A 17,357-nucleotide genomic window follows, 5' to 3' on the forward strand; every position below is an offset into this window, starting at 1 on the left:
GTCTTCATGTTGTTGATTAGCTGGCCTCCCCGGGGAGCAGGAGCTCCACAGGACGGATGAAGGTGACTCCGCTGGCTGAGGCCCAGGCGTGGTCGCTCATGAGTCGTTGGCCGGACGCCGTGTGCTGAGCTGCTGCTTCACCTGCGTGTCCTGATGTGACCTCTGCTTTTATTACACTGATGACGTTTGAGCCGCGAAAAATGCCAACGAGTTCTCCAGCCGTCTCCGGGAAAACGAGCTGCTGTGAAGGACAAAGTCAGGGAGATCTTCTCCTTCCACATGTGAAGCGATATTTGAAGAAGTTTGTCAGAACATGAAGGCAGCTCAGCGAAATTTACAAGATTTCATTCGATTTCTACTAAAAGTTTGTTCTGAATACAAATAAAGGAGTTAAATCCCGAAGGAACAATTCAAAGTATGCTAACGTTTAGCTCAGGGGTGTCCAGGTCCAGGCCTCGAGGGCCGGCCTCCTGCTGGTTTCCAGAAATCCTGCCTCCTGGTTACCTGGATCAGGTGTGTTGGTTGATTGGTTGGAAAGCATGTAGGACACCGGCCCTCGAGGCCTGGATTGGGACACACCTGGTTTAGCTTATTAGCTTTCTAAAGTCATCTTATTGTTGACATCCTGTTTACACATCAAATAAGCAAACAAAATCAGTTCCTCCCATCTGTTTATTGTTTTTTAGACTTGATTTCAAAATAAAAACAGATTTATTCTGTATTTATTATTCTGTTATAATTATTATTAGTAGTATTTTAACTAATAGATTTTTATTGTTTTTAGGTGTTTATTCTTTTATTTGTTTCTATGTTTGTGTGGTGACTGCAAGCAGAAGGTCGCTTTTAAATTTCTTTTGGTCTTCTATTCTATTCTATTCTATTCTATTCTATTCTATTCTATTCTATTCTGTTCTATTCTGTTCTATTTGTCTAATAAAGCATTTATTATAAAATAAAACATCTGTAGGTCATTTAATATTAATTTGCTTTTTTAGTTTTTCTTTAATCAACTTTTTCTAACAAATATTTTGAAAGTTTATCAGACTTAAATGTTGCTTTATTTGTATTTTAACCTAATTGCTTCAACTAATTTAGAATATTTTGTCTCCTTTCTTTCTCTTTTCATTTATTTATTTATTTATTTTTACTAATATAGGATTTCATTTTGAGCCACTTAACATTTTAACGCTAAAGTTCTCATGTTTATGTTCTTTTGATGATTGTAACTCTTCAACCGTTTACATTAGTAACGTAATTCCAGCAGATTCTATTGTGGACAAAAGCGTCTTTGCGACACTGTGTAAAACTTTAGATGATTAATGTGTTTTTGACAGATGAAAGCCACAGTTCTCCACAGCAGAATCAGCTGCTTCATGTTAACGGAGTTACGGTTTGTCAAAGAGTTCGTTGTTTAGCCGTCACCAATCACAGCTCAGGTGCTAAAGGGTTAAAAGGTAAAAGAATCGTCAGAATGTGAATTCAGTTAAGGAAAATTCACATGGTTTCATTTCCTTCCAGCTAAATTTATGAAAGAGTTTATGAAAGAGAGTGTTTTTACACGCCGCCCAGTGATTTTAAGAGAAAGTTCAAATATAACGTAGACGATGATTTTTCTCTAAAAGTTGATGTCGGCCCCCCTGGACACATTTCGAGGTCCTGCAGTCCACTGACAGGTGGGGATGACGCCATTATGAAATCAGGCGGCAGCTGGGCACCACAGTGGGTGGCAGCTGGATCGCCGGCCTGCAGCAGCTCTGACTGCACGATTTGTAAACGTCTCCTGGAAAGTTCCACCGACTGGCAGCTACCCAATACCCTGGGGATTATAAAAAGTGGTTCATGCTTAATGCCTGACTATTGTTGTCTGCGTTCATGTCAAAAAATCCGGCGGCGGAATGAAATCTGTCGAGATGGGAGATGTATTTGTGACCGTAGCATAAGTTTATTCAACTCATTGTAACTGACTTGTAAAAATGACCTTGTAAATATTCACTTTTTTAAAGTACTAAATAGTTGATTTTTTCTGATAACTAGTTTTACAATAAATCATTTACTAACTTGGAGCAACTATATCTTTTTTATTTTGAAATTAATACTTCAACACTGTTCACAGGATTATTAAAGTTTTAATTTTCTCTTGACTTATATATAATTCTCCTATAATTGTGTAGTTATAGGATTATTCATATTTAACGTTGAATTTTTCCATCTTTTTCTCTGGACTGCCATCTTCTTTCATGTCTTAAATTTTTATGAAAAAGATTCATTTAAATCCAGAACTAAACTCTAAGTTAAACTAAACAAATATACTAAATGAATCAGCACTTCCTTTAATTCAGTGTGATTGTGTTTCTGCTGCAGGTTTTCATCATTTCCCCTCAGAGTGATGAAGGTCAAAGTTTCTTCATCACTGAGACTTCTTCCACATAAACCAGTTTATCATTGACATGTATTTGTTGTTTTGTATTCAAGTATTTTTTATTTCTGTCGTTTGTGATCAATAATCAAACACTGGAGGCAGCAGAGTTTCAAATGCATAATTTATTAATCCCAACATTGACACTGGTGTTGACTGAACCTCCTGACATGGCACACAGAGCGGAGCTGGCGGCAAAAGCAGAACCCAAAAGCTGCGTCAGCGTCGCCGCATTCATGCCTTCATGCCAAGGCGGCTCTACAGAATCGTGGCGTCGACTTCAGGCGGGCGTTTCCTGTTTTCATTCAGAGCGTTGGTGAGTTTGTCAGCTTTAAATAATGTAAACAGATGCAGCTCTGATGGAAGTCATTAGTGAGCATCCCATAATGCAAACAGACACGACACAGAAAGCAACCACGTAAAGGCAGACGGTCAAGCTGAACGGAAGCTCCCAGAACTTCAAAATAAAAGTCTCTTTTGTTCAGAGACTGACAGAATCTACGGTGGCCCTTTAGGCACAAACATAAGATTTCATTGTAAAAATGTCTGTTAAAATATTTACTGTTGATCATCACAAAGATCCTGTTTGTTTTGTTTTTCTACTTTTGACAGAATTGACTGATGACGCGTCACAGTGAGATGTACCCCAAAACGGTGGGTTTTGATCCCTTAGCTTCTGTTTTTTTGTGTTTAGCTTGAAAGAACATTAAAAATTGACTTGCTAAAACAGAAGTATATCAACAATATCTGCCATTCATTTCTTTAAATGCATTTATTTTATATATTAATGTAAAAGAAATGCATTTTATTGCCATTATGTGTATTCGTAAAGGATTGACAAAATACATCAAATACATCTTTTGGAGTATGTGATCCTTGTCAATCGGGTTCAAAATACGAATGTTTTAAGTAAGAAAAAGACGCGTGTTTGTGTCCCTCCAGGATCTTTAGAGGAGACGGACAGGAAGTCTCCGTCTCTACAGGAAGTGTTCAACCTTTATCCAGCAATGAACAAATAGACAAATCTAATTCTTAGGATTTGACAGACACCTGTCAATCAGATGACCACGCCCACCTTAGAGGGCAATTCTGCTGTAGAAAGAAAAATCATGAGAGATAATCCTAGAATAATAACTATGTAGTCAAATCGTAGAGACCAAAGCTGGAGCTTTTCATACAGGAGTGATTGAAGGACTGAGTGGTGCCCCTAGTGGTTGCTTGGTGAATGACAGGTGAATTTCCAGCACTAACATTCGTCTTTTGTCTGAATCCTGGTCGTGTTTTCTGACCTGGAACAGATTTTCTGTGGTCACAATATTCGTCCAAATGTTTGGGTACGATTTTGGTCAACTAGAAGCCACAACGCTCAATGGATTGGAGGATTATGGGTACTGTAGTCAGGAGCCTGGTGGAGTGATACCTACTGTGTGAGAAAGTGAGAGTATTGTTTAGTGTTTCATGTTTAGCAGCTGAACAATGTTGTTATTGTCAATAAAGTTTTATTATCTGTTCCTCTGCTTACTGTAGCTAAAAGACGTGAAGAACGACAGTTCACTAGAAAAAGTTCTCAACAACTTCTCTGACCAAACTCCTGTCTCTTGGTCTCTCTAGGCATTCTGGGTAGTGTAGTCATAATATATCCTATGACTTGTTTCCCTTTGTGTGCCCTATAATAGTATAGTCCAAAACATAAATTAGTTTTTTCACTGTCATTGACACATGCAGCTGCTTGAATGTTGACAACAAACTCAGACTCAGGGGCCAAGTGGTAGAGTGTCCACCAAGAGAGTGGGAGACAGTGGGTTCGAATCCCTTGTTGAGTTTTACCAAAAAACTTGGAAAACGGGACCCAATGGTTGAGACTAAGAGTCATGTCTGAGGTTATAAACGGGTTTACATGTTGGACTGTACCCTCACATGTGTGACTTTAATTTGTTACCTAACTTGTGATTGTGGTACAGTGGTGTTTGCCTAAAGAGTTGTTTAATTTTGGAAAAAATCAGGCAGATTCTCTCCAGATTTGTGTCTTAGGATTCTTCTTTTCCTCAAAGATGAAGTCTGGATCATGAGAATTGATGGGATTCAGTCACAGCAGCCAGAGACCAATCCAAATTGCTTCCTTCCCCTTTGGCTCCTCCCTACTGCTCCAATTGTCGTATCTTTTGAAGCTGTAGTGGTGTCTGAAACGCCTCATCTCCACTGGCCGGTCTGGAATTTTGAGCGTCTCCATTACAAAATCGACCCATTAAGCAGGACCGACTGGTACCATTTCTGGTCCCCCGTTGGTCGTAGATCCATAGAAAATGGAATGGACCCGTTAAGGCGGGACTTCTGTTGTCACACAATGTAACCCACTGATTGGTGGAAAGGTTTTACGACAACAAGAAGCGTCCGACCAGCAATTTCCCTGACTCAAGATTCAAACCGAAAGTTTTTTCCTTTTTTCGTCTAGATTCTTCTTCGCCCATCTCAATCTTCTAGCAAAGAATAAAAATGATTTACGTACAGTACTCCCCTTATTTGTGGGGGTTGGGGACTGGAGACATGCCGAATACTGCGCCGTCTCCATCACAGCCGAAGGATGTCCATTACCGATCCATACTCCTCAAAAAACTTTTGATTGTGCTTTGTAAAACATTTGAAGAACATTGGAGTACTGCTCAACATAAGGAGTTTTTTCTTCTTTTTATTTTTAGAACAATAGACGGTTCCTCTGCATAGAGGCAGGCTTCATCCTGAATCAGCTGATGCAGCTTCTCTTTCGTTGTAGTCGCACCGTTTTGACTCACAGCTACGTCGTGGGTCTACACCCCGCATGCGCTTTGATGGTCCAACACTCACTGGAAAAGCTCTCTTGAACTCATTCCAAATCAAGAGGGGACTGGTCTGGTCCGGACCGCTCAGTGGGAATGAGACAAACCAGGTTTTTAAAGGAGCTGTAGGGACTTAGGGTTATCTATCCCTCCCTACAGGGATAGATAGCACAGTAGCTTTCATTTCAATGTAAGTATTGAGCTTTTGCTTTAGCATGACCCTTTTAAAGCTATAAAACAGATGTTGTGTATTTTCTGTGCGCTGGGAGCTATTTGCTAATAATTAGATGACTGGAGAATATTGATGACGTCTTCTAGAGTTAGTAACGCCTGAATACAAGAGACTATTGTTTTTTATATTTCTCCGTTTGGAGGAATAACTGTAGAGATCAGGAAAATTTGGATTCGAACTGGGACTTGGACTTGAGTCCCACTGAAGTCTCAGATCCAGACTTGAAAGTTTGAGATGGTTGAACACTGTTATTGTCGCTTTCAGGTCTAAGAATAAAAGCTCTTTGTAAAGTTTTTGCACTGAAAATGTAGAAACATCAACTTCCTGTTTTCTTGTGCCTATAAGCTGTTTGAAAGTAGATCCTGATCACATCTCCAACATCAGCCCAGGATTTAGGTTTCCGATGGTCGTAGAACCATGACCTGATGTCTGATGAGACCAGACTCCGACTTAAATAAGAAAAGTTCCTCTGGATTTAGTCTTTGGAAGCACTTGAGTGCTTGCGTTTGCTTTCTCTCTAAGAAAATGTTTTTTGATGGAAAACACTGAATTTGTGCCTTTAGCTGGAATTGTCTTAAGTTTGCATAAAGATAGTTTTTGCTGACTTGTAGGTCAGCTGTGAACTTGGTCCTCTGTGGAAACACAAACCTCATCGTTGGCGTGGTAACACCGGACTGGATGAGTCTCCTCTCCCTCAGCTCCTGCTGCTCATTCAAACTAGCTAGAAGCCAAACTTGGGCTCCTAGCCCAACACCAGCATCGGCTCAGTGCATTTGTATTTTCAGTTGCTCCTCCAGAACACATAAGACTCTGAAAGAATTCACTTCTTAACGCTGAGAATGGTCATCTGTAGACACTCCTCCTTCAGAGCCACCAGTTCAGTCTTATAGCCTCCGCTTTTGCCTCCATCGGCGTACACGTAGGGCTGCTTCTTCGTCGACAGCGGCGTGTCGATGGTCACTGACCCGGCGTTTAGTATGTCCACGTGTGACGGCGAAGAGGACGAGCGTCTGAGGCAGGTCACGGACATTAAGGCTGAAAGCGCTCGGCCCACGTCGTGCCTGGCGCCTTCGTTCACAAAACAGTACAAGATGGGATCAGCGACGCAGTTCAGGCTCGTCAGCGCTAACGACACGTGATACGCCGCAAACATGGTCTCCTCGGAGCTGCAGTCACATGGTTTCCTCAAGAACATAACGGTCCGCACCAGAAGGAGGCTGTGGTACGGCCCGAAGCAGAGCAGAACGATGAGGATTAAACTCAGGGCCAGTCTTTGGATCTTGGCTTTTTCCTGGCGCTCTGTGGAAACGTTGCACCTCACCGCCGCGAGGATGCCTCTGTACGCGACCAGCATGGCCGTCCACGGAGCCAGGAAGCCCAGAAACGTCCTGTAGAGGTTCATCCCTGCCACCCAGTCCTGCATGGGGTACTTCTCAAAGCAGAAGGTGTGGTTGAAGCGGTCCTGGAAGAGCTCGTTGTGGAAAAGAGGAGCAGAATTGGCGACGATCTCGATGATCCAGATGGTGGAGCTGACCAGGATCGCTGCAGGAGGTTCAGAAGAGAAGAACCCGGTGAGAAACTCCAGACTCAACATATGCAGGTTCTGAGATTGAGTGAAAACACAAGATTAAGATCATATTTAAATAACATTTAACAATATTCACCATAAAACGTTTCCATTGTCCTAACTTTAAGTATTACTGCTTTCCTCACCACAGCCTGATATGATGTTCATCTCTGTGTGCGATATCGCAAAGGTATTTTTGGACAAAATGGATGTTAGCATCCCTAAGTCGTGTTCACATGCAACATTAAAGCTTCTGCCAGTGATATGTTCACACCGGGCTCAGAAACATGAGTCCAAGCGACCACTTCCAATGAAAAGTTTATGGAAATGCATGTAAATGAACATTTATGGCTCACTTTAGAACCCTCGTACTCGTGCGTCGGTGAGCCCTTTTTTAACACTGTTTTTCAGCTCTGCATACAAACGTGCGGCCATTGACCGCACGTAAAAAAATTCATCTAGTTGAACCATGGGAATCAGGGACGTATGGGTAGCAACCTTCTGAGAAAACACTACCAAACATTAGAATCTAGATAATGAAGGAGGATTTAATCATTTTGGCTTGTGCCCGGCTAGAACTGTGTGACTTCAACTTTTTTTATAAATCAGAATAGAGCTGTGAAAGATTGGCAATTCAATTCAATTCAATTTTATTTATATCGCCCAAAATCACTAAGAAATTTGGTTCATTGGGCTTCATGCAGATAATTTTACAGATGCAGAAGTTAGTAATAAAATATGAAAAAATAGCTAAAGACTAAACAGACTACATAAAACTGGATATCCCTGCCCTTAGACCCTCCATCCCGATAAGGAAAAACTCATAAAAAACTGAATCAGGGAAAAAGAAGAAACCTCAGGGATTCCCACATGAAGGGGGAACCCTTACCAGGACGGACAGGCGATGCCAGAACTATTTCCACCGCTTTGACGATTCACACTAAGCCTCTTCCGACTGTGAGAATCTGCTCTAGTATTGGGTGGTGACTGTCCAGTGAAAACACTGTATACTAATGGTGTGTTCAGGAATGCCAGTTTAGCACGCTGTTTAACATTACATGCCTAGTGTAAATGCAGCATAAAATTGCTGAGTCATTTTTTAAAATGTATTTATTTTTATTTCACAGGTGATTTAGAAGAGTAAATAAAGGCGCTGTGTTGTTTTTGTTGCTCATTCCAGCAGCTGATGGGGTTACCAGTAGCATGCAAGTGAGAGTGGTCGGAAAACGAGGCGGGTCCAACGACATTATGGGTATTCTATGTGGTGAAAAAAAACATGGCTAGCTCACAACCCTTCACTACTCCAATCAAACGGCGAGCAATACCAGAAATATGCCGCCGTAAAGCATGTTTTCATGATTGGACACGATTTGTTTTTAACAGCGCACTGGTTCTGCATCCTGATTGGCTTTAAACACTGTCAATCAATCTCCTTTGGGCCGTGTTTCCTGCATGTGTTCAGTTTGCCACATTTACAGAAATCTTCCACTTTCAGCAGATCTTCTTTTTCATTCTACAACACTGAAATTGTTCAAACAAACGAGTAGAAAGTGTATAATGAGATGTTTTCAGTCTTAAAGTATCTGGAATCCTATTTTTTTAGCATAATTTTCATGATAAATAAGGGAACACTATACAATAATGTTATTCTAATGACTACAAACAAATAAAAAAACAGCACATGAGTTTAAGTTTGAATGAAACAGAAAAAAACTCCCACAATTCACCCTGCCTGCTAACTGTGCTACAGTACTATTACTATTATTTAGCTAATAAATGTTGTGGTTTAGTTAAACTTTTTCCCACAATCCCCTCTTCAGACTTCTGTACCACACATATATTTAACCCTTTAACACCTGAGATGTTGCTGGAGATGCTTGAATTCTCGCTGATAGGCGTGTTTCTCTGCTTCAGAATCTGCTGGAATTATCGTGTTAACGGTTGAAAAGTTACGGTAAGTCAAAGAACATTAACACTGGTGCTAAAGATGTTAAAGGGTTACAGATTTCCAGGCTTTGTTTTCAGAACCTACCTGTTTTAATCCGTCGAACTTTGGCAAAGCGCAGCGGATAAGCCACGGCCAGGTACCTGTCCATGGATATGCAGCACAGGAAGGCGATGCTGACGTAGATGTTGGTGTAGAAGATGAAGCCGAACAGCTTGCAGCTCTCCTGACCGTGGATCCAGTCATCGTGCTGCAGGAAGTAGTCGATCCACAGCGGCAGAGTGGCGATGTAGAGGAGGTCGGCCACCGACAGGTTCATCAGGTAAATGCCCAGCTCGTTCCGCTGGCGGACCTGAGGGGGAACCGCAGAGGCTCAAACAAGCTGCAACATGGCGGCTGTGATGAATGAACGGAACATTCATTTGAAGCTGCGCCCTTTAATAACATTTGTTCTTGTAAAATATGAACTCGCCTGATTAAAGAAAATCAATAATAATTCTTCAGCAGCTGCCAAAGCAAACGGAGTGTCTGTGGGAAATGAAATTCTGGAGGTTTGATGCTGGATGGGAAAATAACCCAAGGCTGACCGTATCCAGCAGATGCTCATAAACAGGCTATTAAAAAAGGTATTGTGACTCCGCTGGTACTTTCCTAAAACTGTTGACTGTCAAATGAGCTGCAGTCACTCACAGAATCCATGAAAGAACAGACGGGAACTTTGAAGCTTCACTGATGTGATTACCTTCAATAAATCAGTTTTGTGATTATTCCTTTGTGACCCTTCCAGACTGGGTGGACGGAGGGAAAGATTTGTGGGTGAGATTCTTAAGGACTGAAGCGTAAACATTCGTTTCAGGAATCAAAAACACACAGGATCCCGTTAGCAAAGTCAGACTGATTTTTTACAGTTTAGCATTAAAGGAATCACAGTTTTTATGCTTGTGTGTGAATATAAACGAATTTTATTTCTGCCATAATAATAGAGACACAACAAACAGTACAGCTTCATGGGAGGTTTTGAACTCATTCTAAATGATATAAAACAAACTAGTACTTCAATATTGCAGAATCATGGTGGACTAGGATCATATTAGTATTCGGTACAGATACAGTATTATCATTTGACTCTAAATCTCAGGCTTTAGTTATAATACTTAGAATATATCACCTGCATAAAAACTATGGATTTGAAGTTTTTCCAAAAGAAAATGCCATCATAAATACCAGCACAGGAACGATTTGGTGAATAACTTTAAGAATGACGACCATCATAATAAAGTGATCTTATTCTTATGCTGATAATAACACACTAAATTAAATAAGAGATATTCTTGCGAGTTCCTTTACCAACTCAGAGGTCTCATGACTTGATCACTGAGGCTCCGCCTTTCAACCCTTTAGGGTGCCGCCCATTTCATGACATCATCCTAGAGCCGACAGCGTGCCGATTCTAAAACAAAAGCGTTGTGCCGATCACTGCTGGCTCCGCAGAGAAAGAGGGTGTGTGTTAGCTCGGGGGCGGTGCTGGCAGAGCAGACTCTTCCTGGTAGGAGTCGCTCCTACATGTTCATGTTTATATAGGAACGTGTGTTCTTGTGGGTTGGAAGGGGCTGGTGCTCAGAGAGGAATACTCAGAGATCTGTGAATGGATTAAATTAAATTACAACAAAAACAAATTCAAAGATTTTATGTTATTGTAAAAACATATATTAAGGGACACTTAATCAGCTCTAATTTTTTATTTATTTATTAATTTTTGGCTGAGATGCACCATAAATGGTAATTTTATTTTTTTATTATTTTTTTTTATCAATGCTGACCACTACATTGTGCGGTCAGCATTGAGATGATTCTATGTGGAACAGGATGTCTTATTTTGAAAGGAAGTAATCCGTCAAAAGTTATAAACAATGTCATATTGTGAAAAAACTATATTTTCTCTTCATGTTTCATTTTTATTTATGCCTAAAAAACACAACATTTAATCAATATTGATCCTAATGGTAACATTATCATAAATACAAATCAATGTCTTGTTTTTCTGAAGTGTGAAGTCGGACTTTGAGGCTCCTACTGGGTTGTGCTCAGAGAGAAATCGACCCAAACGGCTCTGTAAGAGTTGAAGGTCCTGGTATAAACCCTTTAAAGTTATGACTAAATTGTTTCTCTGGTTCCATCATGTGAGTTTAGGTAAGCCTCCTGGCTCTGGTTCTGGGCTGAAGTCCTTGTTTTCCACCGGCTGACGTGCATTGATGTGTGTTTCCTCACCTGCATGTAGGCCGCCCACAGAGCCATGCAGTTGGTGGGCAGCCCCAGAACGATGACGATGATGTAGAGCGTGGGCTGGAAGAACTGGTCCACCTTGCTGTCCACATCACAGAAGGAGATGTTGCACATTGTCCTGCACAGACTCGGAGCGGTGCGAGTTCAGCTGAGGTGAAGTTCTGTAGCTTTGCAGCTCCGGCGGTTCCACAGCGACATGCTAACGCCGACGTCTTGCTCAGCTGCCATGAGGCAGTCAAACAAGGAGGAGCTTCTGGTTCTGGGACATTTCATGGTTACTGTACTTCCGTCTTGCTCAAAGGCTCTGGCAGGACCCCTCACGGTGCTATTCCCGCCCCCATGTCCCTCAGCTGTGGTGGGGGGGGTGAAACGAGAGCTGCCTTATCGACAGAGTGCCAGAGCGGCTGCTGCTGGACGAGGCCTCATCAATCTTGCAGAGATTAGAGGTTTGCTGTGAGAGGGATGAGGCGGAACATCAGAGCGTGTGGTCGCGCCTCAAGGTCGCGATGACACATAAAACTCCAGGAGGACGCCGCTTCAGGAGTCCAAATACCTGCAGAGCAGACACAGACATTACATGTTTTATATTAGGACTGCCATGATCAGTCGACGAATCGACGACTAATCCACTATTAAAACAGTCGACGACTAATTCAATAGTCGATTAGTCTTTACTTTAAAATATACGGAGACGGAGTGTAGTAAAGTAGAAATTTATAACGGGATTCTGCTAGCTTTTTGGACTATTTTGGCATTTATTAAAAAATTTTAGACTATTTTTGGAGTTTAGCTCATATTTCAGCTACATGCTAGTTATGTTTGCTAATTTAGGCTTTTTTCAGTTGTTTTAGCATTTAACTAATATTTAAGCCGGCTATCAGCTTTGGCGTTTTCAACTTTTAGCTTCAGTGACTTTGGCTATCAGCTTCAGTGTTTTTAGTTATCCATTTCAGCATCTTCAGCTATCAGCAATAGCATCTTCATTGGCCAAATTCAGCTTACAAAATTCACACTAGCATTATCACAGCTAATGGTATAGATCTAGTTTTAGTTGGTTTAAAGCTAATGATGGTTAAGATGTGTGTTTTACATCCAGTTTGCCCATGACCCAATTAGTCGATTATTAAAATAAACGTTTGTGGCAGCACTATTTCATATTGAACATACAAAAAATTTTGACTTTCTTCAAGAAAACGCAAAAATCCTGACGTTACTTCCTAAGAATGCACCAAAAATGACATTTCCAGACATTTTACAGACTTCCTGTGCATAGTTTGCTGTCACAAGACACCAACACTCAGATTGTTGGCATTTGAATTGCTCAGTTAAAGTGAAAGGATCCTTTCTGGAGCCAAAATCTGCCTGGAATGAGGCTCCTACAGCGGAGCTCTTGTTCTGAGACGCATCGACTGAAAACATGGTGAGTAAAAAACACAGGAGGGATGGAAGGACGTGAGAAAAACATCCAGAGGGAGGTTTAGGTTTCCTCTGGCCGTCGAGCCTCTCTACTTTGCTCCGCCTCGTCTTTGTTCTGTCGTGTTCAGCTCCACCTTCAGAGGAAGTTCAAGAGGAGGAGCAGGTGCAGCACCTCAACAGCTGGATCTCACTGGAACTCTTCATCAGGTCTTTCAGTCTTTAATAGTGAACTATTAAACTCCACGCTAACCTCAGGGCCAATATTCAATAAACTGCTTCTCTTTCATAGTTCACGAACATCTAGTTATCTCTGTCTTCATTCCGACTCCGGTTTGACTCGTCATCGCTCGTACGCCGCGTTGGATCTAACTGCGGCAAACTGACAGCTGAGAACGAAACAGGAAACGACAGTTTCCCATCATTCAGTCTGTCAGTCAAGAGGCTGCAGGTTGGCCAATGAAAACAGCACACAGGCTTGTTGACCAACAAAAACATTCGCAGGAAGTTTCATTAAAATCCTGCGTCAGGACCATCAGAGGTCACTCGGCTTGGGAAGCTCCGCCCCCTGTGATGTCACACTTAAATGCCAGGACCGCAGAGTCTGGCTTTATGCTAAATACCATCATTAAAAAAGCAGCTGAAAGTGTCCAGAAGAACCTCGTCCATCAGCGCGATGAAGACAGCAGCTTCAGGTCCAGAAGGTTTGGTTAACACCACAGAACCCTAAAGCGGGTCACCTCAGAGACCCTCAGTTCTGCAGTGTGAGACCAAGTCTTTACACGTTTAAATCCTTCTGTTCTTGTAAAATTCATTTTAATCATCGGATTTTTTATCAGAAGACAAAATAAAACTGCTGAAATATAATTAAATATAATTAAATAGCTAAATATATATAAAAAATAGTATTAAGTTTACTTAATGTCAAAACCAAAATGTGAATTTTCCAGAAAAAAACTAAATAAAAAAATATATATATTTTCATATTATTCAAGAAAGAGATCCAGGACTGAGAAAATAACTATATTTAGGTAAAAATGTAAAAAATAATTGAAATTTCCTATTTAATGTTCAGAGTTTTACGATCTGAACATTTCTGGGTCTGGACCAGATGACAAAAACAATGAATTACGTCTAAAAATAAAATGAAAACAACCTTTGACAGCTGAAAAAAAGAAAAGCCTCTAATGTGTTTTCAAGCTTTCAGTGTTTATGATTTCAACACAAAAAGATAATTGGTGTAATTATGTTTTCTGTCATTAGTCCGTCTTTCTTCTATTTAATATTCACATGTAAAATAATTCTAGACATCAGTAAATTTGCTAAATCAATCAAAGGTCAGACCTGAAAAGAGTTTCATCTCAGGAAGCAGTTTTTTAACCCTTTAACACCGAAGCTCCAGTGTTTCTGTTCTTTGATTTACTGTAACTCTTCAATCATTAACACGATCATCACACATGGCGCACTACACATGAATGAACATTTTTTTAGATGCAGACAATCACTTTGCATGAAAGAGAATTGTGTTTTTTTTTTACATTCATGTGAGTCGCCATTCTGAGCGCAGCGTTTCAATAATTTGTATTATTCCCTGACATCAATATCTCTGTACATTCTTGTCTCTTCAGCTGTTAGTGCTGTGATGAAAAAGAAAATGCAGTCACTCAGTCAGCCAGACTGTGTTTTTCAGCATCAGCTCATCTGCGTCTCTCATGGCAGCGAACGGCGTCGGCGGCGTTCCTCATGGAGGAAATCAGCAGACGTTCATCCAAATCCCTGCTGGATCTGAAATCAACCCAATTTAGCCCAAAATAACGAAGTTATGATCAGATACGATCAGTGTGTCTGTGCAGACACAGAGAGTTTCTTGCTGAAGGGAACGCTGTCAGTAACAGGGCTGATACTGACGGACACGAGCTTTATCACTAGTATTTGTCACCAGCAACCAGGTTAGTCTTATCATTTAATGCTATTATCATCGGGGTTTGTCAGTAACAGATGTGTTCTGTTTCTTCAGAACTTGGATATCAGCATTAGTAGAGAAAAAAACAAGCATTTTTCTGCAGAAACTGAACCATAATGTTTGAAAACGCCTCTGATACTAAAAACTGCTCAAGTTTGACCAAAAATAACATCATTTGTTTAGGTATTATTTCTGAGATGATGCATTTGTCAATCAATGTTTTGAGATTTGTACCAAACATGGAGTTAAGCAGCTCAAATTACAGCTCAGTGGCCATGTGGTACAGCAGGAGTGTCATACTCAATCGCACAAACGGGCCAGAATCCAAAACACACCTGAGGTCGTGGGCCGAACAGGATAAACATTTACTGAACAGTGTGAAACTACATTATTAAAACTTTTGACTTTTTAACATAAATATGAACTAGATATATAGCATTACCTGTGATAATGATAGTGTGAATGCTGGAAGATGAATTTGGCTGCTGAAGATGCTGAAATTGATAGCTAAAAACACTGAAGCTGATGGCTGAAAACGCTGAAGTTAATAGCCAGATACAATATTAGCTGAACACCGAATTAAATTAGAAAAAAAAAACCTAGGTTAGCCAAAACAGCTAGCGTGTAGCTGAAATATTAGCTAAAAATAGTCTTAGCAAATGCCAAAACAGTCCAAAAAGCTAGCAGAATGCCAATTTTTAAAACTTTAAAAATATAACTGTTTAACATAAGTATGAATAACAAAAAAATAGAAATATTATTCCAGAGTAAATCAACTAAACCTTAAATAACTTTCAATATTTTACTCTTCATAAAAATATATTTTGTCAAATTTATACAAGTTAGAAATGAGTGCAGGATAAGATTGGGGAGGGGGGGGGGGGTTAAACCACTTATTGACTCCCGAGTGCAGCTGTGTCTGCAGCTCACCACTCCTCCAGGGTAGGGGTCATAAGCGGAGAACAAATTTCACACAGATAAGTAACAGCTAACTTTAACTTTAACTTCATGAGGTCCAATCTGTGTCCATGCTTGAATTTGAACCCTCAACCATCCAAACCGTTGCCTTAGATCCCTGCAAGGAGAGGAAATAACTAATTGGGGATTTTTACTTGTTGATAATTGGTTCCAATCAGAGGTGAAACGCTCTACCTCTGCGCTACAGTGACCCTGTAGCTTTTGTTTTGAAAGGACAACAACTGTTTATAAAAGCTACGCCATAGTCTTCCTGTATGTATGATTGCTGACCATGTCCGTCCCTTAATGACCACACTGTACCATCTTCTGATGCTACCTCCACCGTGTCATAAAGCAGGAATCATCTCATGGTTTCTTGACCAATGAGTTCACTGGACTCTAATGACCTCCACAGTCCCCAGAACCCAATAGAACCTTTGGTATGTGGTGGAACAGGAGATCAGCTTCATGGATGTTCGGCCGACAAATCTGCAGCAACTTTTTGATGCTGTCATGTCAGAATGGAGCAAACTATGAGGAATGTTTCCAGTAACTTGCTGAATCGATGCATCAAGAATTAAGGCAATTCTGAAGGTAAAAGGGTCCAATGCAGTTCTAGTGAGATGTACCTCATAAAGTGAGCGATGAGTGAACGTCACAATCATGTAATCGGGTATCAAAAATTATATAAAAACGGAGGTGTTGGTCATTTGCTTCCATTTGGGGGCGCTCTCATCAGCCAATCAGAGTCTCAACTGGAGAGTCATGTGAGCTGAAACGTTGATTCACGCAGCATTATTTACCCGATACTCATCACTGCAAATAAATATGGCGGCTTTGCGTTTCTGTTACATAACTAGCATCAAGTGTTGCATAACAACGCAAAGTCGCTTTTGTCTGCATCAGAATCCTTTGGAATCGAGTTAGTTGTGTAAACGGTTGAAAAATAATGGTAGGTCAAAGGGCATCTGTTATTTTGCCACTGCTGGTGACAGATCGGGGGGTAAAGGGTTAAACCGAGGGTCTCAAACTGGCCAAAATCCTAAACACACCTTAGGTCGAACAGGATAAACACTTATTGAACACTCTAAAACTACATTTCTAAAACTTTAAAATTGTAACTTTTTAACTAGCTCTTTAACTAACTTTTCTAACTAACTATAATTATGATCTAGATGTGAAGAAACCTGTGATAATGCTAGTGTGAATGCTGCAAGCTGAATTAGGCTGCTGAAGATGCTAGTGCTGATGGCTGAAGATGCTGAAATTGATAGCTGAAAACACTGAAGCTGATAGCTGAAAACTCTGAAGCTGATAGCTAAAAACACTGAAGCTGTTAGCTGAAAACTCTGAAAGTGACAGCTGAAAACCCTGAAGCTGATAGCTGAAAACGCTGCAGTTAATAGCTAAAAACACTGAAATTGGTAGCTGAAAACGCTGAAGCTGATGGCTGAAAACTCTGAAGCTGATAGCTGAAAACGCTGAAATTGATAGCTAAAAACACTGAAGCTGATAGCCGAAAACTCTGAAGCTGATAGCTGAAAACGCTGAAGTTAATAGCTAAAAACGCTGAAATTGGTAGCTGAAAATGCTGAAGTTAATAGCTAAAAACGCTGAAGCTGATAGCTGAAAACGCTGAAGTTAATAGCTAAAAACGCTGAAGCTGATAGCCAAAAACGCTGAAGTTAATAGCTGAAAACGCTGAAGCTGATAGACAAAAACTTTGAAGCTGATAGTTGAAAATGCTGAAGCTGATAGCCAGCTAAAA

The 17,357-nt window shown here is 40.6% G+C and overlaps 1 protein-coding gene across 1 annotated transcript in view; it reads right to left on the reverse strand.

Annotated features, from left to right (window-relative positions):
* Nucleotides 1–2,523: 2,523 nt before the first annotated feature.
* The window catches only part of gpr4 (G protein-coupled receptor 4), a 58,316-nt gene continuing 43,482 nt past the window's right edge, over nt 2,524–17,357 (reverse strand). The window contains exons 2-4 of the mRNA XM_024277667.2: nt 11,242–11,809; nt 9,061–9,325; nt 2,524–7,003 (exon numbers count right to left, since the gene is read on the reverse strand). Coding sequence (XP_024133435.1) covers nt 6,282–7,003; nt 9,061–9,325; nt 11,242–11,370 — 1,116 coding nt within the window. The 5' untranslated portion in view covers nt 11,371–11,809 and the 3' untranslated portion in view covers nt 2,524–6,281. The remainder of the gene's footprint in view (nt 7,004–9,060; nt 9,326–11,241; nt 11,810–17,357) is intronic.

The sequence above is a fragment of the Oryzias melastigma genome, linkage group LG13 (genome assembly GCF_002922805.2).
Source record: "Oryzias melastigma strain HK-1 linkage group LG13, ASM292280v2, whole genome shotgun sequence".
Classification (NCBI taxonomy): Eukaryota; Metazoa; Chordata; class Actinopteri; order Beloniformes; family Adrianichthyidae; genus Oryzias; species Oryzias melastigma.